Source organism: Entelurus aequoreus, linkage group LG06 (assembly GCF_033978785.1).
Source record: "Entelurus aequoreus isolate RoL-2023_Sb linkage group LG06, RoL_Eaeq_v1.1, whole genome shotgun sequence".
Lineage (NCBI taxonomy): Eukaryota > Metazoa > Chordata > Actinopteri > Syngnathiformes > Syngnathidae > Entelurus > Entelurus aequoreus.
In genome coordinates this window covers 26,680,563-26,708,549 of record NC_084736.1, presented here as the reverse complement: position 1 = coordinate 26,708,549, position 27,987 = coordinate 26,680,563, and the positions used below count along the sequence as shown (strand labels likewise).

At 40.8% G+C, this 27,987-nt stretch overlaps 2 protein-coding genes across 2 annotated transcripts in view; one reads left to right on the top strand and one right to left on the bottom strand.

Moving 5' to 3' along the window:
• The first annotated feature begins 264 nt into the window (after positions 1 to 264).
• Positions 265 to 27,547, top strand: LOC133652081 (cerebellar degeneration-related protein 2-like). The gene is made up of 5 exons (XM_062050457.1): positions 265 to 686; positions 15,716 to 15,828; positions 16,001 to 16,149; positions 20,431 to 20,595; positions 25,502 to 27,547. The coding sequence occupies exons 1-5, from the start codon at positions 608 to 610 to the stop codon at positions 26,370 to 26,372; spliced, it is 1,377 nt and encodes a 458-aa protein (XP_061906441.1). The 5' UTR covers positions 265 to 607; the 3' UTR covers positions 26,373 to 27,547.
• LOC133652082 (rho GDP-dissociation inhibitor 1-like) overlaps positions 27,198 to 27,987 on the bottom strand; it is a 44,694-nt gene continuing 43,904 nt past the window's right edge. The window contains exon 6 of the mRNA XM_062050458.1: positions 27,198 to 27,930. Coding sequence (XP_061906442.1) covers positions 27,728 to 27,930 — 203 coding nt within the window. The 3' untranslated portion in view covers positions 27,198 to 27,727. The remainder of the gene's footprint in view (positions 27,931 to 27,987) is intronic.

Here is a 27,987-nt window from a genome sequence, read left to right as displayed (position 1 = left end):
TACTTTGACTATTGGATAGAATGACTCGGTTAATTTCGAGTTTTATTGAACGCACCACAGTGATATAAGCACAATTAAAGAAAATGTATATTCGGTATGGCTACCGTATTTATTTTTACTGTACATTACTTTTTAATGTACATTAAGTAAATGCACATGATAAATTAACACATAATTCACGATTTTGCATTACTGGTAACATTTAAATGTTTGCATTCCTATATTTTAAAGTGCGTTTCCCAGCCGTAGACCCTTGTTCGGCATTTTCCGAGCTTCTTTGAACGCCCCAGCAGCACCGCGCATGATGCTCATCAAAGGCTGATGGCAGCGACACGGCAATCTTCTTTTCCAACACCACGACGTCCTTCTCGTCTATTAACTGAACTCAAAACGCTCGCCGTCACAACGGTTGATGGTTTGAGTCCAATTTATTAGTCTCAAAGGCCTTTTCCCCCCCACCCTCGGGGTGGTTTTAGCGTCGCTACGGGTTTTGTGTCTTGTCACTTCCGGGGGTGCTTGGGAGTGAATTATTGTTATCATTCATATTTTGTTATTATTGTTGTTGTTAAAACACCATCTCGCCGGAGGACAAAGTAGTTGAAACTTGATGCTTCGTGGTGGCAAGATGGAGGAGTTTGTCACGGAGGAAGAGGAGCCTTGGTACGACCAACGTGACTTGGAGCAAGGTGAGGCTTCTTCATCCATCTTTGTGTTATCCATGGAAGTCCATGCTATTATTTTATCTTCCTGTTCAATATCGACCTTCTTCTTCCTTCTGCTGTCAATTATTTCCATCTTCATCAAGTGATGCCAAAATATATTCTTACTGGCCTTCATTTCCTGCTCCATCAATCTGTAGTCCATTTAATAAAACTAGGGGTGTAACGATTCATTTTAATAACGATTCAAATCGAATTGTGGTTGCCCATACGATTCAGGGACGATATACAGTCGTGGTCAAAAGTTTACATACACTTGTAAAGAACATAATGTCATGGCTGTCTTGAGTTTCCAATCATTTCTACAACTCTTATTTTTTTGTGATAGAGCGATTGGAGCACATACTAGTTTGTCATAAAAAAACATTCATGAAGTTTGGTTCTTTTATAAATTTATTATGGGTCTACTGAAAATGTGACCAAATCTGCTGGGTCCAAAGTATACTTTGGACCCAGCAGATTATTTATATTAACATTGCTGTATGTATGTATACATACAGCAATGTTAATATTTGGATACATGTCCCTTGGCAAGTTTCACTGCAATAAAGGCCTACTGAAATTAGATTTTCTTATTTAAACGGGGATAGCAGGTCCATTCTATGTGTCATACTTGATCATTTCGCGATATTGCCATATTTTTGCTGGAAGGATTTAGTAGAGAACATCGACGATAAAGTTCGCAACTTTTGGTCACTGATAAAAAAGCCTTGCCTGTACCGGAAGTAGCGTCACATCACAGGTTGTGGAGCTGCTCACATCTGCACATTGTTTACAATCATGGCCACCAGCAGCGAGAGCGATTCGGACCGAAAAAGCGACGATTACCCCATTCATTTGAGCGAGGATGAAAGATTTGTGGATGAGGAAAGTGAGAGTGAAGGATTAGAGCATACTTGCCAACCTTGAGACCTCCGATACCGGGAGGTGGGGGGGGGGGGGGGGGGGGGCGCGGTCGGGGTGGGGCGGGGGCGTGGTTAATAGGGGAGTATATTTACAGCTAGAATTCACCAACTCAAGTATTTCATATATATATATATATATATATATATATATATATATATGTATGTGTATGTGTATGAAATACTTGACTTTCAGTGAATTCTAGCTATATATGTATATATATATTTATTTTATTATACTTATAAATAAAATAAATACTTGAATTTCAGTGTTCCGGGGGCTACCCAGTAGATGGCAGTATTGTCCTGTTTAACTTCTCCTCCGTTCATGACTCGGCCACCGTGTTCAATGAAGAAGTCTGTTTTTCAAAATGTACAGGCAACATAATTACATACCCCTTCCCCTTCGAACTGTCCTGGATGAACTGAAATTCTTGTTTCCATTCGTTTTGGAACTTGCAAGCGTATTTCTTCATCTTGCTCGTCGATGGCGTCTCTATGTCTGTAACTTCCTCGTTCTTCTGCTTTGTCTCCTTGTGTGCGCAGTTGTGCACTCTACTCTCTAAAAGCCGTAGATGTTATGACGTCATTGGGCAGGCAAGCTGTTTATATTGTGGGAAAGCGGACGTGAGAACAGGCTGTCCCCACTCAGGTCCGCATTGAGCTGGAGGGGGTGGCCTCCAGCTTCGGCTGAATACCGGGAGTTTGTCGGGAGAAAATTTCTGCCGGGAGTTTATCGGGAGAGGCGCTGAATACCGGGAGTCTCCCGCTAAAAACGGGAGGGTTGGCAAGTATGGATTAGAGGGCAGTGGAAGCGATTCAGATAGGGAAGATCTGTGAGAGGCGGGTTGGACCTGATATTCAGCTGGGAATGACTAAAACAGTAAATAAACACAAGACATATATATACTCTATTAGCCACAACACAACCAGGCTTATATTTAATATGCCACAAATTAATCCGCGTAACAAACACTTCCCCCCTCCCGTCCATATAACCCGCCAAAACAAATCAAACACCCGCACAACACACTCAATCCCACAGCCCAAAGTACCGTTCACCTCCGCAAAGTTCATACAGCACATATATTTCCCCAAAGTTACATACGTGACATGCACATAGCGGCACGCACGTACGGGCAAGCGATCAAATGTTTGGAAGCCGCAGCTGCGTACTCACGGTACCGCGTATCCAATTCAAAGTCCTCCTGGTAAGAGTCTCTGTTGCCCCAGTTCAGCCGGCCGCTAATACACCGCTTCCCACCTACAGCTTTCTTCTTTACTGTCTTCATTGTTCATTAAACAAATTGCAAAAGATTCACCAACACACATGTCCAGAATACTGCGGAATTTTGCGATGAAAACAGACGACTTAATAGCTGGCCACAATGGTGTCCCAAAATGTCCTCTACAATCCGTGACATCACGTGCAAACGTCATCATACCGAGACGTTTTCAGCGGGAAATTTAAAATTGCACTTTACTAATCTAACCCGGCCGTATTGGCATGTGTTGCAATGTTAAGATTTCATCATTGATATATAAACTATCAGACTGCGTGGCCGGTAGTAGTGGGTTTCAGTAGGCCTTTAAGGCGCTTTTGGTGGCCATCCACAAGCTTCTGGCAAGCTTCTGCTTGAATTTTTGACCACTCCTCTTGACAAAATTGGTGCAGTTCAGCTAAATGTGTTGGTTTTCTGACATGGATTTGTTTCTTCAGCATTGTCCACACGTTTAAGTCACGACTTTGGGAAGGCCATTCTAAAACCTTAATTCTAGCCTGATTTAGCCATTTGTTTACCACTTTTGACGTGTTTGGGGTCATTGTTCTGTTGGAACATCCAACTGCGCCCAAGACCCAACCTCCGGGCTGATGATTTTAGGTTGTCCTGAAGAATTTTCATGTACTCTCTGTAAAGCACCAGTTCCATTGGCAGCAAAACAGGCCCAGGGCATAATACTACCACCACCATGCTTGACGGTAGGTATGGTGTTCCTGGGATTAAAGGCCTCACTTTTTCTCCTCCAAACATATTGCTGGGTATTGTGGCCAAACAGCTCAATTTGTGTTTCATCTGACCACAGAACTTTCCTCCAGAAGGTCTTATCTTTGTCCATGTGATGTCAGATGAAACAAAAATTTAGATGTTTGGCCATAATACATGTGTACACATATTTAATGGCTCTTGTTTTTCCATCAACTTTTAAGTGCAGCTTAAGGTATTTTAGGCATGTGCTTACGAATGACAAAGATGATGAATTTGTTGATAAATATTTATTATAGTGTAACTTTGCTGCTCATTCAGCTGTTACTATTAAAATGACTAATGAAATGGCCATTTAAAAGTAAGGTTTGCATGTTCTCCCCGTGACTGCGTGGGTTCCCTCAGGGTACTCCGGCTTCCTCTCACCTCCAAAGACATGCACCTGGGGATAGGTTGATTGGCAACACTAAATGGTCCCTAGTGTGTGAATGTTGTCTATCTGTGTTGGCCCTGTGATGAGGTGGTGACTTGTCCAGGGTTTACCCCGCCTTCCACCCGAATGCAGCTGAGATAGGCTCCAGCACCCCTCGCGACCCCGAAAGGGACAAGCGGTAGAAAATGGATGGATGGAAAGGCAAAGTGCTAGTAAAAAAACATGTATGTTTTTGTATAAAAAAAAGCAGTTAAAATAGCAATAAAAACCAACAAAACACCAAATCTAACTAACTCAAAAAGAAAAAAAAGCTGCACCCTGTTATATTATTTATTGATTAACTCTTGGCATTTTAGCACTCTATCGGACTCTGTGTAGAATTGTATCATTGATTAATTCTAAATATGTTAACCATCTAACAGATTGTATGTTTAATCTTACGATACCTCCGCATTGGTGCCTAATGTCTTGTCTCTGTGGGTGTCTGTAGCGTTTGTTGTTGGCTCTTTTTGTTTTTATTGCATTGCAAATTGACGCTGCTTTAGAAAGTACTTGAATTGATGTAGACAGAGTTTAGCTGGCTGACTTTGGCTAAATGATTATTTTTCACACAACTTTGTCTTTGCTAGCTAAGCACAAGCTAACACTCTTACCGAGGTTGAAACCGGATCCTCCCTTCGCGTATCACAGATGTATAAATGATGTATGAATGAGTATGGATACAAACAAACAAGTAAACAGCAATTAATGGCCAATGCATTCACATCCTATTTGAATAACTTGTGACCAATTAACAAGAGGAACGTTTTCTGCTCACCTTTTCAACATTTAAGCAGTTTAAAAAAAAAAAAAGAACAGTAACCAACATTTTAAGAGAAGATATAGTATCTGTTCTCCACCCAGCCGACTCCGATGAAGGACAGCGTTCCAGGTGTGCATAATCATGTATGACCCCTCATCCCTGTTGATGGCGTTGGCCCCTCACTTCCTCATTTCCAGAACTTCTTTCATCCATCGATTTATGTTTCTTTCTTTATCATCAAATCACTTCTCTTTGTGTTCCGGAAGGCGGTGTGTCGCCGTAACTTGCTCACCTGTCACTTCTGTTGTGTCGGTCGCATCTTTTATGGCTTAAAGTTGTGTTGCGGTTTTACAAAACCCAAAACCAGTGAAGTTGGCACGTTGTGTAAATGGTAAATAAATACAGAATACAATGATTTGCTAATTCTTTTCAACCTATATTCAATTGAATAGACTGCAAAGACAAGATACTTAGTTTGAACTGGAAAACTTTATTTTTTGCAAATATCAGCTCATTTGGAATTTGATGTCTGCAACATGTTTCAAAAAAGGTGGCACAAGTGGCAAAAACAGACTGAGCAAATTGAAGTATGCTCATCAAACACTTATTTGGAACATCCCACAGGTGAACAGGCTAATTGGGAACAGGTGGGTGCCATGATTGCGTATAAAAGCAGCTTCCATGAAATGCTCAGTCATTCACAAACAAGGATGGGGCGAGGATCGCCACATTGTGAAAAAATGCGTGAGAAAATTGTCGAGCAGTTTAAGAACAACATTTCTCAACCAGCTATTGCAAGGGATTTAGGGATTTCACCATCTACGGTCTGTAATATCATCAAAAGTTTCAGAGAATCTGGAGAAATCGCTGCACGTAAGCAATGATATTACGGACCTTGGATCCCTCAGGCGTTACTGCATCAAAAAGGGACATCAGTGTGTAAAGGATAACACCACATGGGCTCAGGAACACTTAAGAAAATCAATGTCAGTAACTACACTTCGTCGCTACATCTCTAAGTGCAAGTTAAAACTCTACTATGCAAAGTACACTACCGTTCAAAAGTTTGGGGTCACCCAAACAATTTTGTGGAATAGCCTTCATTTCTAAGAACAAGAATAGACTGTCGAGTTTCAGATGAAAGTTCTCTTTTTCTGGCCATTTTGAGCGTTTAATTGACCCCACAAATGTGATGCTCCAGAAACTCAATCTACTCAAAGGAAGTTTTGTAGCTTCTGTAACGAGCTAAACTGTTTTCAGATGTGTGAACATGATTGCACAAGGGTTTTCTAATCATCAATTAGCCTTCTGAGCCAATGAGCAAACACATTGTACCATTAGAACACTGGAGTGATAGTTTCTGGAAATGGGCCTCTATACACCTATGTAGATATTGCACCAAAAACCAGACATTTGCAGCTAGAATAGTCATTTACCACATTAGCAATGTATAGAGTGTATTTCTTTAAAGTTAAGACTAGTTTAAAGTTATCTTCATTGAAAAGTACAGTGTTTTCCTTAAAAAATAAGGACATTTCAATGTGACCCCAAACTTTTGAACGGTAGTGTAAAAGTTAAAAAAGTTTAAGTACCAACAATTGTCACACACACACTAGGTGTGGTGAAATTAATCTCTGCATTCGACCCATCCCCTTGTTCATCCCCTGGGAGGTGGAGGGAGCAGCAGCGGTGGCCGTGCCCAGGAATCATTTTTGGTGATTTAACCCCCAATTCCAACCCTTGATGCTGAGTGCCAAGCAGGGAGGTAATGGGTCCCATTTTTATAGTCTTTGGTTTGACTCTGCCGGGGTTTGAACTCACGGCCTACCGATCAAGGCGGACACTCTAACCACGCCATGTATCAAAAACACCCAGAAACGCCGCCGGCTTCGCTAGGCCCGAGCTCATCTAAGATAGACTCAAATCTCTTCTACTTGTGTTCCGGTAGTCGGTGCGTCGCCGTAACTTCCTCCGCTGTCACTTCCGTTGTGGCTTAAAGTTGTGTTGCGGTTTTATATTATTGTGTTGTGTCGTTTGTCTTCGTTGTGGCTTTTGCAATCGAGCTGTAGCTGAAAGTTGTTGTGTTGTAATTTATGATATTGTCTTGCCGCGTTTACGTTTCTTTTGACCTTTCTCAACCACCATTTTTGTTGTGATGACGCCGCAGACGGTAAAATCTTTATCAAAAGTGCTAAACTTTTTTAAAAGTCTGCCGTTCTTAAAGGCCTACTGAAACCCACTACTACCGACCACGCAGTCTGATAGTTTATATATCAATGATGAAATCTTAACATTGCAACACATCAATCAATCAATCAATCAATCAATCAATCAATGTTTATTTATATAGCCCTAAATCACAAGTGTCTCAAAGGGCTGTACAAGCCACAACGACATCCTCGGTACAGAGCCCACATACGGTCAAGGAAAACTCACCCCAGTGGGACGTCAATGTGAATGACTATGAGAAACCTTGGAGAGGACCGCATATGTGGGTAACCCCCCCCCTAGGGGAGACCGAAAGCAATGGATGTCGAGTGGGTCTGACATAATATTGTGAAAGTCCAACACATCAGCGAAAGTCCAGTCCATAGTGGGGCCAGCAGGAACCATCCCGAGCGGAGACGGGTCAGCAGCGTAGAGATGTCCCCATCCGATGAACAGGCTAGCGGTCACACATGCCAATACGGCCGGGTTAACTTACAGTATAAAGTGCAATTTTAAATTTCCCGCGAAACTTCCGGTTGAAAACGTCTATGTATGATGACGTTTGCGCGTGACATCAATGGTTGAAACAGAAGTATTCGGACACATTGTATCTCAATACAAACAGCCCAGAGCAAGTGCTCAAGTCAATGTTTCCTGTCGGACCTTTTAAGCGACGGACACAGTGTTCTAGACAAGAAGCAACAATGATAGAAATCCACACGTGTAAGATTCTTCGCGAAACTTGGTCAAACATTTGGAAGTAGATATTGTGCATAAAGATATTTAATTTGTTTTGTATTGAAATGACTGATTTTGTGATGTATTTTGTATTTGTGGTCGTGTTGTTTTGTCTGAGAGTAACCGCCGATCAAAGCTCGTTTGATACATGTAGCGCTAAATTTGACAAGTAGAGGGCGATTATTTGTGATAAGTCACATACATTGTGTACAATGTTTGATGTACTATAGATTAGGGTTGTTTACGGTATACCGGTGCTGGTATAGTATCGCAGTACTAATGAATCCAAAACATTACTACACTCTGTTTGAAAAGTACCGGTTCCCGGGCATGACGGCGCGTCATCACCCCATGACATTGCTGGTTTTAGGAGCATACGAGCATATTCGGCAGCGCGCAATCACAGAGTACTTACAAGCAGACACAATGTGTAGACCGAAAAGGGAGAATGGTCGCATTTTGGCTTAAAAACTAAAGGTGAAGTTATAACACTGAAACGCCCTCAGGAAGAGGTGCTTTAAGACATGGCTAGCTAGCTAGCGGCGAACGTCCATTCGCAGTCGGCAGTGCTTTAGCTACTTCTAAATCACTAATCCTCGCCTCCATGGCGACAAATAAAGTAAGTTTCTTACAAGTATCATCCCTGCAGGACGAGGAATAGCTAAACATGCTTCACTACACACCGTAGGAGGATACAATAGCTAACCGCTAACCGCAAGCTAGCACCCTGAATGTATGCCATGGGTGGATCTACACCTGACATCCACTGTAATGATACCAAGTACAACAGAGTATCTAGTCGATATTACTATGATTACAACTATATTTCTTTATCGTCACAAAATCTTTTTTCCTTTTTTTTAAACTGCATATGTTTATAAAGTCAGGATATATGTCCCTGGACACATAAGGACTTTGAATATGAACAATGTATGATCTTGTAACTACTTGGTATCGGATTGATATCATCCAAAACTAATGTACAGTATCAAACAGAAGAATAAGTGATTATAACATTTTAACAGAAGTGTAGATAGAACATTTTCAAAGAGAAAGTAAGCAGATATTAACAGTAAATGAACGAGTAGATTAATAATCCATTTTTGCAGCTTGTCCTTTATAGTTTTGACAAAATAGAATGATAAATGACACAATATGTTACTGCATACGTCAGCAGACTAATTAGGAGGCTTTGTTTGCTTACTTACTACTAAAAGACAAGTTGTCTTGTATGTTTACTATTTTATTTAAGGAAAAACTTGCAAAAGAAACATATGTTTAATGTACCCTAAGATTTTTTTGTTAAAATAAAGCCAATAATGCAATTGTTTGTGGTCCCCTTTATTTAGAAAAGTATCAAAGTACCAAAAAGTATCAAAATACATTTTGGTATGGGTACCACAATATTGGTATCGGGACAACACTACAGTGCAGTGTGAAAGCCCATGTGTTTACTTTGTAATGAAGTAAACTAAGTCTCAAAGGAATGTAGCCTGCGGAGGCACTTCCTGACAAAACATCCACATTTCGATGTCCGGCCCCAAAGCCCTCGGACTCTTGAAACTGGGGCCCTCTTCATGATGACGTTGAACAGCCCTGTCGTAGATTATAGTTTAAACGTTTTTCAAGCTGTCTGACATCATTTCTTCCTGGATGTTACAGAAAGTATGAGAATGTGTGAGCTGCTGCCTGCTCTTCTGTGCTTATATAATAAGCGCTGCAGGGGGAATAAAAAGGGAACTCTTCACATGCAGGACGTAATAATCATGTTTTCAATACTGGTATCATATGTGTATGTATTGTATCTGCTGATGTAGTTCTGTTGTAGATGTAAAAAAACAAGAAAAAACGATAAAACAGAGGCCGATATATGTCAAAATGTCGAAAACCAGCGCCGATAATCGGGTCAATCTGTAGTTGTAACTAAGCACACACACTTTGGTCTTGTTGAAAAGGTGCGAGTGTGTGCGTGCTGGCGACTCTCTCTTAACACACGGATGCATTTCAACCAGCGTGAATGTGCTGAGTGTGTCTCTTTGCAGAGCTGGCCTCAGCAGCAACACTTCTCCTGATGACCTCATCATTTGTACATGAGGAGTCAGGTGGATTCTGTCCACTATGTGTGTGTATATATGTATATATATACAGTATGTGTGTATGCCGCATCTTAAAGTCTGAAAATCATTAAGCCCTGCCGGCTTGATCTGATTAAGGAACACCAGACCAGCCCAGACCTCTTCAGCCTTGCAGCTAATACCAACTTGTCCTCCAGCGTGAATGTGACCCAGAATGCATTGCAGTGCAGTTACGCAACGAGGTCATTCTCATCTCTCGTGTGCAGAGATGACGTAGCGCGGCGGATAAACGTGAGCGACAGAAAGACAATAAATGTTCTTTGCGGAGTAGTGTGAGGCGACGTGGGAGGTGCTCTCTCGCCAGTTCATTTACACTTCAGCCACTCAGGCCTTCTTCTTCTACTGTTCCAGTGCGAATGTGTCAATCGTATTTCACAAGTGAAGTGAATTATATTTATATAGCGCTTTTTCTCTAGTGACTCAAAGCGCTTTACATAGTGAAACCATATAACTAAGTTACATTTAAACCAGTGTGGGTGGCACTGGGAGCAGGTGGGTGAAGTGTCTTGCCCAAGGACACAACGGCAGTGACTAGGATGGCGGAAGCGGGGACCGAACCTGGAACCCTCAAGTAGCTGGCACGGCCACTCTACCAACCGAGCTCTACCGTCCCAAGCTGCAGTCATGTCCACTAATATAACAAACTATTACTTTCCCTCTGCCTGCTCTACTTGTGTACTGTCCATGTGTGCTAGGGCTCGGCAATATTATTATTAACTTAAATAAGCAGCTCCACACTGTGTATGGAGACTCATAGTGATCTGCTAGCTGCTTGTCAACTGGGGCACTAAAAATGGATACAGTGTCAGTCAGAGGGGATCTGTGTTTGTGATCGGCATTCATTGGCAAAGGCGGTCACATACTTTTGTACCGATACTGATCAGTGGCCATCGATCAGCACATCCCTAGTGAGAACTCGTCCAGTCCCAGATTTGTTGCGTTCATCTTGCCTTTACTCCACACAGGATCAAGATGGAGGAAAGCCTCATTAACCTGCTAACTTTTTAAGCACTTTTTGCAAATTTTGCACGCCAACACTTTGCAGTCATATAACTGATGACACATGTTAAAACAGTGCTTCTAAAAAAAATTGTTACGCCCACCCTAGGAAGAAGAAAATATGATTCCCCACCACCACCACCACTACAAGTAGTATAATTGTGTGAATGCTCCAAAGCATTACACCAAAATCTACACCACAATTCATCTATTTATTAAACTTCTTCTTCTTCTCCAGATTATGGCACGCTCTACCTTCCACATTTTCACCCGATTCAAACTGTTCAGCCTATTCGGGAATCACAGGCTTTCCCAGAATTCCAAGTTTTCCGGGACATTTTTCCCATTCAAAATGAATTGACCATTTTTTTAAACTTCCACCATTTCCACATTTTTCAACACGTCAACCGTTCCACCGTCAAAACATTCCTCTTAATCAGGACAAAAACCGAAGTTGTTTTTTAAAATGGAAAAATACCCGGTTTTCCCGAAATTCCAAGAATTCCTTCAATCAATCAATCAATCAATGTTTATTTATATAGCCCTAAATCACAAGTGTCTCAAAGGGCTGTACAAGCCACAACGACATCCTCGGTACAGAGCCCACATACGGGCAAGGAAAACTCACCCCAGTGGGACGTCAATGTGAATGACTATGAGAAACCTTGGAGAGGACCGCATATGTGGGTAAACCCCCCACCCCCCCCCCCCCCCTCTAAGGGAGACCGAAAGCAATGGATGTCGAGTGGGTCTGACATAATATTGTGAAAGTCCAACACATCAGCGAAAGTCCAGTCCATGGTGGGGCCAGCAGGAACCATCCCGAGCGGAGACGGGTCAGCAGCGTAGAGATGTCCCCATCCGATGAACAGGCTAGCGGTCCACCCCGGAGCAGAGTAGAAAAGAAAAGAAAAGAAACGGCAGATCAACTGGTCTAAAAAGGGAGTCTATTTAAAGGCTAGAGTATACAAATGAGTTTTAAGATGAGACTTAAATGCTTCTACTGAGGTAGCATCTCTAACTTTTACCGGGAGGGCATTCCATAGTATTGGAGCCCGAATAGAAAACGCTCTATAGCCCGCAGACTTTTTTTGGGCTCTGGGAATCACTAATAAGCCGGAGTTCTTTGAACGCAGATTTCTTGCCGGGACATATGGTACAATACAATCGGCAAGATAGGCAGGAGCTAGACCGTGTAGTATTTTATACGTAAGTAGTAAAACCTTAAAGTCGCATCTTAGGTGCACAGGAAGCCAGTGCAAGTGAGCCAGTATAGGCGTAATATGATCAAACTTTCTTGTTTTTGTCAAAAGTCTAGCAGCCGCATTTTGTACCATCTGTAATCTTTTAATGCTAGACATAGGGAGGCCCGAAAATAAAACGTTACAGTAATCGAGACGAGATGTAACGAACGCATGGATAATGATCTCAGCATCGCTTGTGGACAAAATGGAACAAATTTTAGCGATATTACGGAGATGAAAGAAGGCCGTTTTAGTAACACTCTTAATGTGTGACTCAAACGAGAGAGTTGGGTCGAAGATAATACCCAGATTCTTTACCGAGTCGCCTTGTTTAATTGTTTGGTTGTCAAATGTTAAGGTGGTATTATTAAATAGATGTCGGTGTTGAGCAGGACCGATAATCAGCATTTCCGTTTTCTTAGCGTTGAGTTGCAAAAAGTTAGCGGACATCCATTGTTTAATTTCATTAAGACACGCCTCCAGCTGACTACAATCCGGCGTGTTGGTCAACTTTAGGGGCATGTAGAGTTGGGTGTCATCAGCATAACAGTGAAAGCTAACACCATATTTGCGTATGATGTCACCTAGCGGCAGCATGTAAATACTAAAGAGTGCAGGGCCAAGAACCGAACCCTGGGGAACTCCGCACGTTACCTTAACATAGTCCGAGGTGACATTGTTATGGGAGACACACTGCATCCTGTCAGTAAGATAAGAGTTAAACCAAGACAAGGCTAAGTCTGACATCCCAATACGCGTTTTGATACGCTCTAATAAAATATTATGATCAACAGTATCGAAAGCGGCGCTAAGATCAAGAAGCAGCAACATAGATGACGCATCAGAATCCATCGTTAGCAATAGATCATTAGTCATTTTTGCGAGGGCTGTCTCCGTAGAGTGATTTGCCCTGAAACCGGATTGAAAAGGTTCACAGAGATTGTTAGACGCTAAGTGTTCATTTAGCTGCTGTGCGACAATTTTTTCGAGAATTTTCGAGATAAACGGAAGGTGGGACACCGGCCGGTAGTTCACCATGAGGTCAGGATCGAGGTTAGGTCTTTTGAGCAGAGGATGAATAACCGCTTTTTTGAATGCTAGGGGAACAGTGCCAGAGGAAAGTGATAAGTTTATAATATTTAACACTGATGGACCTAATAAAACAAAAAGCTCCTTGATAAGTTTCCCAGGAATTGGGTCAAGTAAACATGTTGTTTGTTTTGTCCCATTTACACATTTTAACAATTCCTCCAATGTTATTTCATTAAAGAGAGAGAAACTATTTTGGAGGGCAGTGTCCGTCGTATATACAGTCGTATCTGTGTTAATAGAACCCAGTTGTAGCTGAGAAGCACTGTCTTTAATCTCTTTTCTAATGACTTCAATTTTCTTATTAAAGAAATTCATAAAGTCATCTGCTGAGTGGGTGGAGCTACTGGGAGGAGTCCCTTGTTGGGTTAGTGATGCTACTGTACTAAACAAAAATTTAGGATCATTTTTGTTGAGGTGGATGAGATTTGAGTAATATTTAGCTTTAGCTGAGGTAAGCATGCGTTTATAAGTTATTAAACTATCACTCCATGCTTGATGGAAAACCTCAAGTTTAGTCGCACGCCATTTGCGTTCCAGCTTTCTACATGATAATTTCTGGGCTTTAGTTTCTTCTGTAAACCATGGGGTACGCCTTTTAGGGGCCCTTTTTAGCTTTAGCGATGCTACACTATCAATGGTGTCGCGCAGGGCGTCGTTAATATAATTTCTCAATTCAACATGTTACTACTTCAAAATTTCTCGACCGATTTGAAAAATTCCAACACCAACCATTTCAACTCATTCACTACATTTAAGTTTTTTACCATTTTCAAAAAAATTCCTGCTTTTCCCGAAACTCCAAAGTTTTGGGGAAATTCCCATTGAAATCAATGGGGCATTCTTCAAAGTTCCGTAACTCCCACATTTTTCATCTGATTCAAACTGTTCCAACTTCAAAATATTTAGCCTGTATGTGCTCCCTTTCAAAAATTCTAAAAAAAATCCAGGATTTCAATTCAACTTTAGCATTGGAGCGTCACATGCAATTCCTTCAGGAATTGCCTCATCTAGTTTGTCTATAAAATTGTTATAATTATACCTCTGCAAAACATTGTAAGCTTATTAACAATAAAGTAAACAACACACTGGTCTTTCCTCGTCTCCCACCGTGGTTACAGTAAAGCCAAGTGCTTCATCATATTCTGGTACAGCAAAAAAAAGTATGTTTCCTGAGGTCATATGCACCTCTATTATCTACTATTTGAGAAGGACTGGGTTAACATGTGTCAAGTACCAAGTTAAGTGACTCTGAAGTGTACGGCGGAAAAATTGGCTAAAATTATTAGCATGATAATATTGGCATGTTAGCTTGCACAGGTTAGCATGCTAACAGTTAATTTTAGCATGCTAACAGTTAATAGATGTCAAGTACCAAAGTATATGGCTCTGGGGTAAACGGTTACCAAACTAACAAAAAAAGTTAGCATGTTAATGTTTGCATGTTACAGTTAGCAAGCTAACACTTAGCAAACACTTAACATGTAGCAAAACAAGTGGGCATGCAAATAGTAAGTATACTGTTTGTCAAGTACCAAGTTGTATGACTCTGGGGTTAACGGTTGTAAAATTTGCAAAAAAAAAGTTAGCGTGTTAATATTGGCATGCTAGCATGCTTATGTTAATATGTTAACAGTTAGCATATGTCCAGTGCCAAGTTATATGACTCTGGGGTAAACAGTTGCAAAATTAACAAAAAAAGTTGGGTATGTTATTCGTTAAGATTAGCATGCTGACAATTATAGGATGTCAAAAACTAAGTTATATAACTCGGGTAAACAGTGGCAAAATCAGTAAAAAAATTTATTTAAAAAATTGCCATGTCAATATTAGCACGGTAACAGGTAGCATATGTCAAGTAACAATTTATGACTTTGGGGTAAACAGTTGCAAAATTTGCCCAGAAAAAAAAGTTATCATTCTAACAGTAAGTACATTTCAAATACCACATTATGTGACTTGGGTAAACAGTTGTAAAATTAACAAAAAAGATTAGCATGCTAACAGTTAGCAAATGTTAAGTACCAAGTTAAATGGCTCGGATAAAGGGCTGCAAAATTAGCAAAAAAAAGTTGGCATGTCAATATTAGCATGATAACAGTTAGCATATATCAATTACCAAATTAAATAACTCTGGGGTAAATGGTTGCACATTTTACAAAAAAGATGTTAGCATGCTAACAGTAAGTATATGTCAAATGCCAAGTTATATGGCTCTGGGGTAAGCATGCTAATTTTAGCGGGCTAACATTCTAAGGTTATCATGCTAACATTCTAAGGTTATCATGCTAACAATAAGTATATGTCAAGTACTAAGTTATGACTCAAAATTTGCAAAAAATAAATAAAAGTTAGCTCATGCTACATTTGTGCCTCACACCTTTGTAAGTGTGTTTTGTCTCCTGGCTGCATCTTTTCCCTCATTGTTGATCTTTAGAATGGCTTTGTGCTCTCCCACCAGACTTGCACCTGGCAGCTGAGCTGGGTAAAACTCTCCTGGAGCGCAACAAGGAGCTGGAGGACTCCCTGCAGCAGATGTACGTCAACAATGAGGAGCAAGTGCAGGAGATCGAGGTACACGCACATCTAGGAGCAAATAAGCAGCCTAACAAAGTTAACAAAAACTACACAAAGTCGTACGGTTCGGGAAAGCAAACACCATTTTTTAAAAGGATAATATTTGGAGCATGTGATTGGACCGTCATGCAGCGTTCAGGCTAAATGAGGACTGGTCTTCCTCGTGCAGTACCTGTCCAAGCAGCTGGAGATGTTGCGGGACATGAACGAGCAGCACGCCAAAGTCTACGAGCAGCTGGACGTGACCGCCAGAGAGTTGGAGATCACTAATGAGAAGCTGGTGCTGGAGAGCAAGGCCTCGCAGCAGAAAATAGACAGGTGAGCTTCTTGCATCATCATCATCATCATTATTAGTATTATTATTAAGGTTCCATATTATTTTTATATACTTCCACAATAACGTATTATAAGGGTGTGGCACAAGATCTCCACAGTTAAAAAAGTGCTTTTAGTGAACATACTGTATCGTAAACACTGATTTATGTGTCTGTAGCTTTAATGCTAATGAACTGTAGCTTTAATGCTAATGAACTGTAGTTTTAATGCTAATGAGCTTTATCTTAAATGCTAATGAGCTGTGTTTGTCCACGCCAGCGTTGCCAGATGTATCATAATTATTGTTTGTAATATCATTTCACCCTCTTTCTATTGGCAAACACTATAGGTGTCCTAAATTGATATTGATATCGGCTATCGGTATATTAGCAATAAAAAACAAGTAATGGATGATATTAGCTCGCATGTTAAATGTGCGGTACAAGCAGTACTGCAGTGTGTTAACTTTTGTGTGATATCATGTGCGATACAAGCAGTCCTGCAGCGTGTTTACTTGTGTGGGATATCATGTGCGATACAAGCAGTCCTGCAGCGTGTTTACTTGTGTGATACAAGCAGTCCTGTAGCGTGTTTACGTGTGTGATATCATGTGCGATACAAGCAGTCCTGCAGAGTGTTTACTTGTTATATCATGTGCGATACAAGCAGTCCTGCAGCGTGTTTACTTGTGTGTGATACAAGCAGTCCTGCAGAGTGTTTACTTGTGTGGGATATCATGTGCGATACAAGCAGTCCTGCAGCGTGTTTATTTGTGTGGGATATAATGTGCGATACAAGCAGTCCTGCAGAGTGTTTACTTGTTATATCATGTGCGATACAAGCCGTCCTGCAGCGTGTTTACTTGTGTGTGATATCATGTGTGATACATGCAGTCTGCAGAGTGTTTACTTGTGTGGGATATCATGTGCGATACAAGCAGTCCTGCAGCGTGTTTATTTGTGTGGGATATCATGTGCGATACAAGCAGGCCTGCAGAGTGTTTACTTGTGTGTGATATCATGTGTGATACAAGCAGTCCTGCAGAGTGTTTACTTGTGTGGGATACCATGTTCGATACAAGCAGTCCTGCAGCGTGTTTACTTGTGTGTGATATCATGTTTGATACAAGCAGTCCTGCAGAGTGTTTACTTGTGTGTGATATCATGTTCGATACAAGCAGTCCTGCAGAGTGTTTACTTGTGTGTGATATCATGTGTGATACATGCAGTCTGCAGAGTGTTTACTTGTGTGGGATATCATGTGCGATACAAGCAGTCCTGCAGCGTGTTTATTTGTGTGTGATATCATGTGTGATACAAGCAGTCCTGCAGAGTGTTTACTTGTGTGGGATACCATGTTCGATACAAGCAGTCCTGCAGCGTGTTTACTTGTGTGTGATATCATGTTCGATACAAGCAGTCCTGCAGAGTGTTTACTTGTGTGTGATATCATGTTCGATACAAGCAGTCCTGCAGAGTGTTTACTTGTGTGTGATATCATGTGTGATACAAGCAGTCCTGCAGAGTGTTTACTTGTGTGTGATATCATGTTCAATACAAGAAGTCCTGCAGAGTGTTTACTTGTGTGTGATATCATGTTCGATACAAGCAATCCTGCAGAGTGTTTACTTGTGTGTGATATCATGTTCGATACAAGCAGTCCTGCAGCGTGTTTTACTTGTGTGTGATATCATGTTCGATACAAGCAGTCCTGCAGAGTGTTTACTTGTGTGTGATATCATGTTCGATACAAGCAGTCCTGCAGAGTGTTTACTTGTGTGGGATATCATGTTCGATACAAGCAGTCCTGCAGTGTTTACTTGTGTGTGATATCATGTTCGATACAAGCAGTCCTGCAGAGTGTTTACTTGTGTGTGATATCATGTGTGATACAAGCAGTCCTGCAGAGTGTTTACTTGTGTGTGATATCATGTTCAATACAAGAAGTCCTGCAGAGTGTTTACTTGTGTGTGATATCATGTTCGATACAAGCAGTCCTGCAGAGTGTTTACTTGTGTGTGATATCATGTTCGATACAAGCAGTCCTGCAGCGTGTTTACTTGTGTGTGATATCATGTTCGATACAAGCAGTCCTGCAGAGTGTTTACTTGTGTGTGATATCATGTTCGATACAAGCAGTCCTGCAGCGTGTTTACTTGTGTGTGATATCATGTTCGATACAAGCAGTCCTGCAGCGTGTTTACTTGTGTGTGATATCATGTTCGATACAAGCAGTCCTGCAGCGTGTTTACTTGTGTGTGATATCATGTTCGATACAAGCAGTCCTGCAGCGTGTTTACTTGTGTGTGATATCATGTTCGATACAAGCAGTCCTGCAGAGTGTTTACTTGTGCATAGCTGGACAGACAGTTGACATCTAAAGGTCCTCTGATAAGCACATAATTTCTTCTCTATTTTAGTAACGTCATTTACAAAAAGTAAACATGCTAGGCTGTAGGCTACTAGGAGCTAGCAGCTACACAACAGCTAAGCACACAATTGCACCCAAGCTAGACATACGTAATAATCATTGAACAATATTGCAGGTAAAAAAAATCACATTGGTCAATATAAACAAGTATCAAATAATAATGGTTGCTTATTACTTACACTTACAAAGTCTCCAAGGCAAAGTAACCTGTAACAAACATGTCACCACCATTCTTCCAAAAGCGCATTGGTGAGGTCACACACTGATGTTGGTCGAGAAGGCCTGGCTCTGTCTTCGTTCTAATTCATCCCAAAGGTGTTCTATCGGGTTCAGGTCAGGACTCTGTGCAGGCCAGTCAAGTTCATCCACACCAGCCTCTGTCATCCATGTCTTTATGGACCTTGTGGTGCACAGTCATGTTGGAGGAGGAAGGGGCCGCTCCAAACTGTTCCCACAAGGTTGGGAGCATGGAATTGTCCAAAATGTTTTGGTATCCTGGAGCATTCAAAGTTCCTTTCACTGGAACTAAGGGGCCAAGACCAACTCTTGAAAAACAACCCCACACCATAATTTCTCCTCCACCAAATGTCACACTCGGCACAACGCAGTCCGAAATGTAGCGTTCTCCTGGCAACCTCCAAACCCAGACTCGATTGCCAGATGGAAAAGCGTGATTCATCAGTCCAGAGAATCAATCAATCAATCAATGTTTATTTATATAGCCCTAAATCACAAGTGTCTCAAAGAGAAGGCGTCTCTACTGCTCTAGAGTCCAGTGGTGACGTGCTTTACACCACTGCATCCCACGCTTTGCATTGGACTTAATGATGTATGGCTTAGATACAGCTGCTCGGCCATGGAAACCCATTCCATGAAGCTCTCTGCGTACTGTACGTGGGCTAATTGGAAGCTCACATGAAGTTTGGAGCTCTGTAGCAACTGACTGTGCAGAAAGTCTTTGCACTATGTGCTTCAGCATCCGCTGACCCCTCAGTTTACGTGGCCTACCACTTGGTGGCTGAGTTGCTGTTGTTCCCAAACTCTTCCATTTTCTTATAATAAAGCCGACAGTTGACTTTGGAATATTTAGGAGCGAGGAAATTTCACAACTGGATTTGTTGCACAGGTGGCATCCTATGACACGCTGGAAATCACTGAGAGCGGCCCATTCTTTCACAAATGTTTATAGAAACAGTCTGCATGCCTAAGTGTTTCATTTTATACACCTGTGGCCGGGCCAAGTGATTAGGACACCTGATTCTCATCATTTGGATGGGTGGCCAAATACTTTTGGCTATATAGTTTATGTATCATACTTTTCTTCAAAATACAATCATTTTTGGTACGATAATTTGGCATATCCCATCTGGCAACACTGCTGTGTTTGACAGTGTTGTGATGTCACACACTGTAACAACACTAGCATAGCTGCATCATGCTAGGTTAGAAACATCTCAGCAGTACATACACTTTCATTGGTTGACCTAGTACAGTATTTGGTACTTATCATATTAGCATACCCATAATCCACCATTTCCCCCTGAGAACTCTCATGATCAGCAACTTGACGTGAGTCTTTGTTCTAAGCTGCTGCTTGAGGCGCTAATCCTTGCGGATCTGCGATTGTCATTACTGTACCTGAAATCACCATGACGTGTGTGTGTGTGTGTGTGTGTGTGTGTGTGTGTGTGTGTGTGTGTGTGTGTGTGTGTGTGTGTGTGTGTGTGTGTGTGTGTGTGTGTGTGTGTGTGTGTGTGTGTGTGTGTGTGTGTGTGTGTGTGTGTGTGTGTGTGTGTGTGTGTGTGTGTGTGTGTGTGTGTGTGTGTGTGTGTGTGTGTGTGTGTGTGTGTGTAGGTTGACGGGCACCATGGAGACGTTGCAGGGTCAGGTGGACAGTCTGACCACACGAATGGAGGAGCTGAGAACTTTGGAGGAGCTGAGGGTCCTCAGAGAGCGCAAAGAACGACGCAAGACAGTCCACTCCTTTCCTTGCCTTAAAGAACTGTGCACTGCACCAAGGTGAAACTTTTACTACACTTTTGAAAAACTTTAGTACACTTTTACTATACTTACTACACTTTTAAAATACTTTAGTACATGTTTACTACTTTTATTACATTTTTACTCCACTTTTATAACACTTTAATACACTTTTAGAACACTTTAATACACTTTTAGAACACTTTAATACACTTTTACTCCACTTTTATAACATTTTTATTACACTTTTACTACACTTTTACAACACTTTAGTACACTTTTACAACACTTTAGTACACTTTTACTACACTTTTAGAACACTAATATACTTTTACTACACTTACTACACTTTTACTACACTTTTAGAACACTTTTAGAACACTTTAATACACTTTTACTCCAATTTTATAACATTTCTACTACAGTTTTACAACACTTTAGTAAACTTTTACTACACTTTTAGAACACTAATACACTTTTACTACACTTTTACAACACCTTAAGAACACTTTAATACACTTTTACTACACTTTTAGAACACCTTAATACACTTTCACTACACTTTTAGAACACTTTAGTAAACTCATACTACACTTTTAGAACACTTTTACTACACTTTTACAGCACTTTAGTACACTTAGGACACTTCAGTACACTTTTACTACACTTTTAGAACACTTTACTACACTTTTACTACACTTCTAGAACACTTGTACTACACTTAAGTACACTTTTAGAACACTAGTAAACGCATACTACACTTGTACTACACTTTTAGAACACTTTAATACACTTTTACTACACTTGTACCACACTTGTACTACACTTTTAGAACACTTTAATACACTTTTACTACACTTGTACCACACTTGTACTACACTTTTAGAGCACTTTAGTTCACTTAATTTTGTATTACACTTTAACTACATTTTTAGAATACTTCAGTACACATTTACTACACTTGTACTGCACATTTTTACTACACTTTTAGTATACTTTTACTACACTTGTACCACACTTAAGTACATTTGTACTACACTTGTACTACACTTGTACTGCACTTTTACTACACTTTTAGAAAAGTTTAGTAAACTCATACTACACTTTACACTTTAGTACACATTTACTACACTTTTAGAACACTTAAGTACACTTTTACTATACTTTTAGTACACTTTTACTACACTTGTACCACACTTTTAGAACACTTAAGTACACTTTTCCTACACTTGTACTGCACTTTTACTACACTTTTAAAAGATTAGTACAATTACTACCCTTTTAAAACACTGTAGTACACTTTTACTACACTTATTACATTTTTACTACACTTTTAAAACACTTTAGTTCACTCAATATGTTTTTACTACACTTTTAAAACACTTTAGTACACTTTTAGGACACTTCAGTACACTTTTATTACACTTTTACTACACTTTTAGAACACTTTACTACACTTTTAGAACACTTGTACTACACTTTAGTAAACTCATACTACACTTTTAGAAAACTTTAGTTCACTTTTACTACACTTTTAGAACACATCAGTACACTTTTACTACACTTTTAGAACACTTGTACTACACTTAAGTACACTTTTAGAACACTTTAGTAAACTCATACCACACTTTTACTACACTTTTAGTACACATTTACTACACTTGTACTACACTTTAGTACACTTGTACTACACTTTTGGAACACTTAAGTACAGTTTAGTACACTTTTACTACACTTTTAGAATACTTATTACACTTTTACTACACTTGTACTACACTTTTAGAACACTTTAGTACACTTTTAGAACGCTTTAGTACACTTGTACTACACTTTTGGAACACTTAAGTACAGTTTAGTACACTTTTACTACACTTGTATTACACTTTTAGAATACTTATTACACTTTTACTACACTTGTACTACACTTTTAGAACACTTTAGTACACTTGTACTACACTTTTGGAAGACTTAAGTACAGTTTAGTACACTTTTACTACACTTGTATTACACTTTTAGAATACTTTAGTACACTTTTACTGCACTTGTACTGCACTTTTAGAACACTTTAGTACATTTGTAGGACACGTTAGGAGACTTAATAAATTTTTTCTACACTTGTACCACTCTTAATATATTTTTACTACACTTTAACTACTCTTTTACTTATGGGTGTAACGGTACGTGTATTTGTATTGAACAGTTTCGGTACGGGGGTTTCGGTTCGGTTCGGTTCGGAGGTGTACCGAACGAGCTTCCACACAAACATTAAGTAGCCAAAAGCTAAAGTCTTAACAAGCTGCTCCGCGTCTCTGTCAGTACTCTACACAACACCCAGCATTGTCCCACCCACACAACCATCTGATTGGTTACACACGGAGCGGTAACAGCCAATCAGCAGTGCGTATTCAGAGCGCATGGAATCAGTGCTCCAGCGTCGAGCAGATAGGTGTTTAGCAGGTGAGCATCAGGCAGCGGACTCTCTCCAAAGTATAACAAACACCTCCCAGTCAACTACTGGTAACATCACTATGAGCCCGTTGACCTTCTAGAAACCTAAACGGCAGCTCAGCACGCTCGCAGTCCTGGCTTGAGGTGAAGGCTAATTAGCTTTTAGCGTAACGTTGGCTCATGTTGCCGTGTGCGTGCGTGCGTGCGTGCGTGCGTGCGTGCGTGCGTGCGTGCGTGCGTGCGTGCGTGTGTGTTACGGACAGCAAAGCCCTGTCTGTCTGTTATTTCACTTGACCTTTTTCTGTGTTGATTGAGCTGTGTTGAAGCAGCAAAAAAGGACATGATGCTAAATGAAGAGTTTCTGTCTCTGATAGTTGATATAATAATGTAAGTGCATCATTAAGCCTACATGAACTCCATGGTGTTCAGGGATGAATAGTCTCTCCTATTGCTGTTGTACTATTTTTTCAACTATAGTTACATTAATCATTAGTAATGTAGCAGCCTAGTTTTGAATGGCAGGGTCCCTGCTAGCTCATGTTGATACAAATATAACATTTACATAATAAAAATCAACTACAGGCTTCCCAAATGCTGTAATAAATTAAGCATGATGAGTTGACTTGAAACTGTTTAGTGTTGCACTTTTTATATGTAGAGGAAAAGTTTTGTCATTTTATTTAATCTGAGAAACAACTAGAGGCAGTTTAATGTTGATTAACGTGGGCAGAATTATTATAGTCTTCCCAATGTTAAAAGGATAAAGCCATTGTTTACACATTTGGTAAATAAATAACCAAAAAATGTATATTTTGTTGTTTTCTTACTGTACTGAAAATGAACCGAACCGTGACCTCTAAACCGAGGTATGTACCGGACCGATATTTTTGTGTACCGTTACACCTCTACTTTTACTATAATTTTACTATACTTGTACTACACTTTTAAAACACTTTAGTACACTTTTAATACTTTTTTACGACACGTTTACTGCACTTTTACTACACTTTTAGAACACTTCACTTTTAGAACACTTTCGTACACTTTTAGGACACTTCAGCACACTTTTACTACACTTTTAAAACACTTTAGTACACTTTTAATACTTTTTTACTACACGTTTACTGCACTTTTACTACATTTAGAACACTTTAGTACACTTTTAGGACACTTCAGCACACTTTTAGAACACTTGTACTACACTTTTAGAACACTTTAGTACACTTTTAATACTTTTTAACTACACGTTTACTGCACTTTTACTTCACTTTTAGAACACTTTAGTACACTTCAATACACTTACTACACTTTTAAACATCTTGTACTACACTTAAGTACACTTTTAGAACACTTTAGTAAACTCATACTAGACTTTTACTACACTTTAGAACACTTCAGTACACTTTTACTACACTTGTGCTACACTTTAGTACACATTCACTACACCTTTAGAACACTTTTACTACACTTGTATCACACTTGTACTACACTTTTAGAACACTTAAGTACACTTTAACTACATTTTTAGAACACATTAGTACACTTTAGTACATTTAATACGCTTTAGTACACTTTTACAACACTTACTACACTTTTAGAACATTTTACTACATATGGAACACTTTAGTATGCTTTTAGAACACTTTAGTACACTTTTACCAAACTTAGAACCCTTTTACTTGTACTACACTTTTAGAACACTTTAGTAAATGAATATAAATGGGTTATACTTGTATAGCGCTTTTCTACCTTCAAGGTACTCAAAGCGCTTTGACAATATTTCCACATTCACCCATTCACACACACATTCACACACTGATGGCGGGAGCTGCCATGCAAGGCGCTAACCAGCAGCCATCAGGAGCAAGGGTGAAGTGTCTTGCCCAAGGACACAACGGACATGACTAGGATGGTAGAAGGTGGGGATTGAACCCCAGTAACCAGCAACCCTCCGATTGCTGGCACGGCCACTCTACCAACTTCGCCATACACTTTTAGAACACTTTATCTACAATTTTAGAAAACTTTAGTACACTTTTACTACACTTAATATATTTCTACTACACTTTTATTACACTTACATGTTTTACTCTTTGTACACTTATTACTCTTTTATTACACTTTTACTACCTTTTTATTACACATTTAGTCCACTTTGATTATGCTTTTAAACCCTTTTAGTACATTTTGAGTCCACTTTCCTGACTCGTATCACACGTTGATGTCACTTTATATATTTAGCATATTTTATAATAACTTGTATTACACCTTTAGTCCACTTTTATTTAACTATTTAGCTTTTATTCCCTTTTTTCAGTTGTACAACATTTTGAGTCCACTTTTATTGGGCTTCTATTTCACTTTCATTTAGCTTTTATTCCACTTTTATTTCCAGAAGAGTTCATTTTCATCCCACGTGCCACACGGAGCAACACGATGCGTCACCATGGCTCACAGACCCAGCAGATTTTGATCTTTCTTCTTTGTTTTTGTGAAGCTACGAGGACGGCTTCCTCCTGGCCAACCCGGGCAGCGTGGATTTGGTCGAGCGACAGCCGGCAGAGGAGGAGAACGAGCGTCTGAGAGGCGTGGCCTCGTCTCTGCGCGCCGCCGTGTCCGCCGAGCGCTCCAAGCGGGAAGGAGCGGAGCGCGAGTGCGCCGCCGTGCTGCAGGAGTTCGTACGCCTGGAGGAGCGTCTCCTGGGCGCCGAGGGCTGCCAGTTGCGAGTTCGGGAGCTGGAGGCGGAGCTCCGGGAGATGCAGCTGCTGAGGAAGTCCAGGGTGAGTCTGACGGAGGACGGCATGGAGTCGCTGCTCGGCAACGGGCCGGAGACGGACACGCCCGACGAGGACAGCGCGGCGGCTTCGGAGGCGGCGGGCGATGCAGGTGAGGCGGGAGCGCCCGTGAGGAAAAGCTGCAGCGACACGGCTCTGAACGCCATCAGCATCCGCGACCCCCCGGGCAGGCGGCAGGCGGGACGCAAGCGAGGAATGTCCATCCTGAGCGAGGTGGACGAGCAGTACCATGCCCTGCTGGAGAAGTACGAGGAGCTGCTGGGCAAGTGTCGGCGCCACCAAGACGACCTTTGTCACGCCGAGGTGCAGACCTCCCGACCCGTGTCCAGGGACCCCTCCATCAAGGACTACGGCCTGGCCGTGGCGGAGGAGGCGCGGGCCCCGCCCACTCCCCCTCACACCCCCTCCACGCCGGAAGCCCTGGAGGGCATCAGCAGGCAGGTGGAGCAGGTGGACCAGCGCCTGGGGCAGAACACGCCCGAGTACAAGACCCTCTTCAAGGAGATCTTCTCCCGCCTGCAGAAGACCAAGAGCGACGTCAACGCCGGCAAGAGCAGGAAGAGCCACAAGTGACCTTTGAACCCTGCTTCAAGGGGCCATTTTCAGACGTAATCAAGTCGTCTTGCTTCAAGCCGAGATGCAGATTATTACTCTCAAACATGCAGGAGTGTCTGGAAAGGTGATTTAACCCTCAGGGGACAAAAAAAGGTGGGTTTTTTGTCCTTAAAGTAAATTTTTGCTGTGTTTTGGTGTTAATTATTCATAATTCAAAGAGGGTTATTTCATGTAAAATAAAAATCTATTAATATTATAAGGATAACAAAAATATTTTGGATTTTTTTTTTGCTCAGATCTCTCAAACAAAAGAAAAACAAAATTAAAATGTATTTACATAAAAATACCAAAGAAAATCCCCAACTTGTAATGATTAATTTTAAGCTTTTAAAGGTATTGATCAAATGTTAGTTTTCAGTAATTATTAGTTTTAAATGATGTACTATTATGTTAGCATACATCGTTTTACTAATTTAAACATGCAACATTATTGATCAAAATGTTTTTTTAGAAGATCAAAGTAAATTAAACATATTACATGTGATACTTTTAGAGAGTGCTGTTTTTCTTTGAGAAATCTGAACAAAAAGGCCAAAAAAAGTATATATATATTTGATGTCCTTTAAAAGCCTAAATAATTTTGTCCTGTTTGGCTTGATAATTAAAATATCCCCAGAGGGTTAAATAATCTTTTAATCCTCCACCTGCTCCTTAATCACGCTGCAACATTTAACCTCTTATGAATTGCCAAACTACTGTGTGCTGAAGCCCGTTTTCCCCCAGCATGCATTGCAGGACGACTGAACACACTGACGGAAGAAAGAATGCATTATTGTTATGAAAGAGGATTTGAACACTTTATTTGTGAATGACATGTACCCAAACCAGACAAAAAGATGGAAATAGATCTGCTGCCCTTGGAAGAAAAACACTAAGAGAATAACAATCACTTGCTGATGTTCAGGAAAAGGAGGCGCAGTCAATGCTTGGAATGACCATATAAGGAATATGCAACAGGAAGTCTAATGGTTGTCCAGTTCCAGTGAGTTTGAAGGCTACACAGCAGCTGCCAAAACACGCAGATTTGTTAACCTTTGGGAGGAAAAGGTGACCTGAATGCCAAATCATTTAGCAAGAAATGAGCAGCAAGAAGAGTGTCAGCGCGCACACACACACACACACACACACACACACACAAAGGCAGAGGAGGTGATCCTAAAAACAACAAATTAAATCATAACTTTTTGGATGACTGACGCCAAAACAAAATTGGACTTTTGTGCAGTTATTTTTTCCATTCTCAATTTGCAGGTTTAATACTTTGAAGAAAACATGAAAGAAAAAAGAAGGAATGGTGAGGAAGAGGAAGAAGGTCAATCCTTCCAGTCCTTCTTGATGCTGAGGCTCCACTCCCAGGACAGATGGTCGTGTTTGTCGTCGTCTGTGAACTTGGACTTGATGTTGTAAGTGCCGCGCGCCAACATGCCTTTAGGCGCCTCTTCTGCGCTGGTCAGGAACTCGTACTCCTCGCTGGGCTTGGGGCCGTAGCTGCCCACCATGTAGTCCGACTTGTCCACTGCAGGAGGTCAAAGATCATGGAAGGTTGGCATCTACGAGCTAGCTTATCTGTGTT

Bases quoted from the DNA above. Each gene is read 5' to 3' on its own strand.
- LOC133652081 (XM_062050457.1), top strand. From the start codon at position 608: ATGCTTCGTGGTGGCAAGATGGAGGAGTTTGTCACGGAGGAAGAGGAG. The intron at 687-15,715 runs GTGAGGCTTCTT...CTCTCCCACCAG, and splicing joins CCAACGTGACTTGGAGCAAG to ACTTGCACCTGGCAGCTGAG. The intron at 16,150-20,430 runs GTGAGCTTCTTG...GTGTGTGTGTAG, and splicing joins TCGCAGCAGAAAATAGACAG to GTTGACGGGCACCATGGAGA.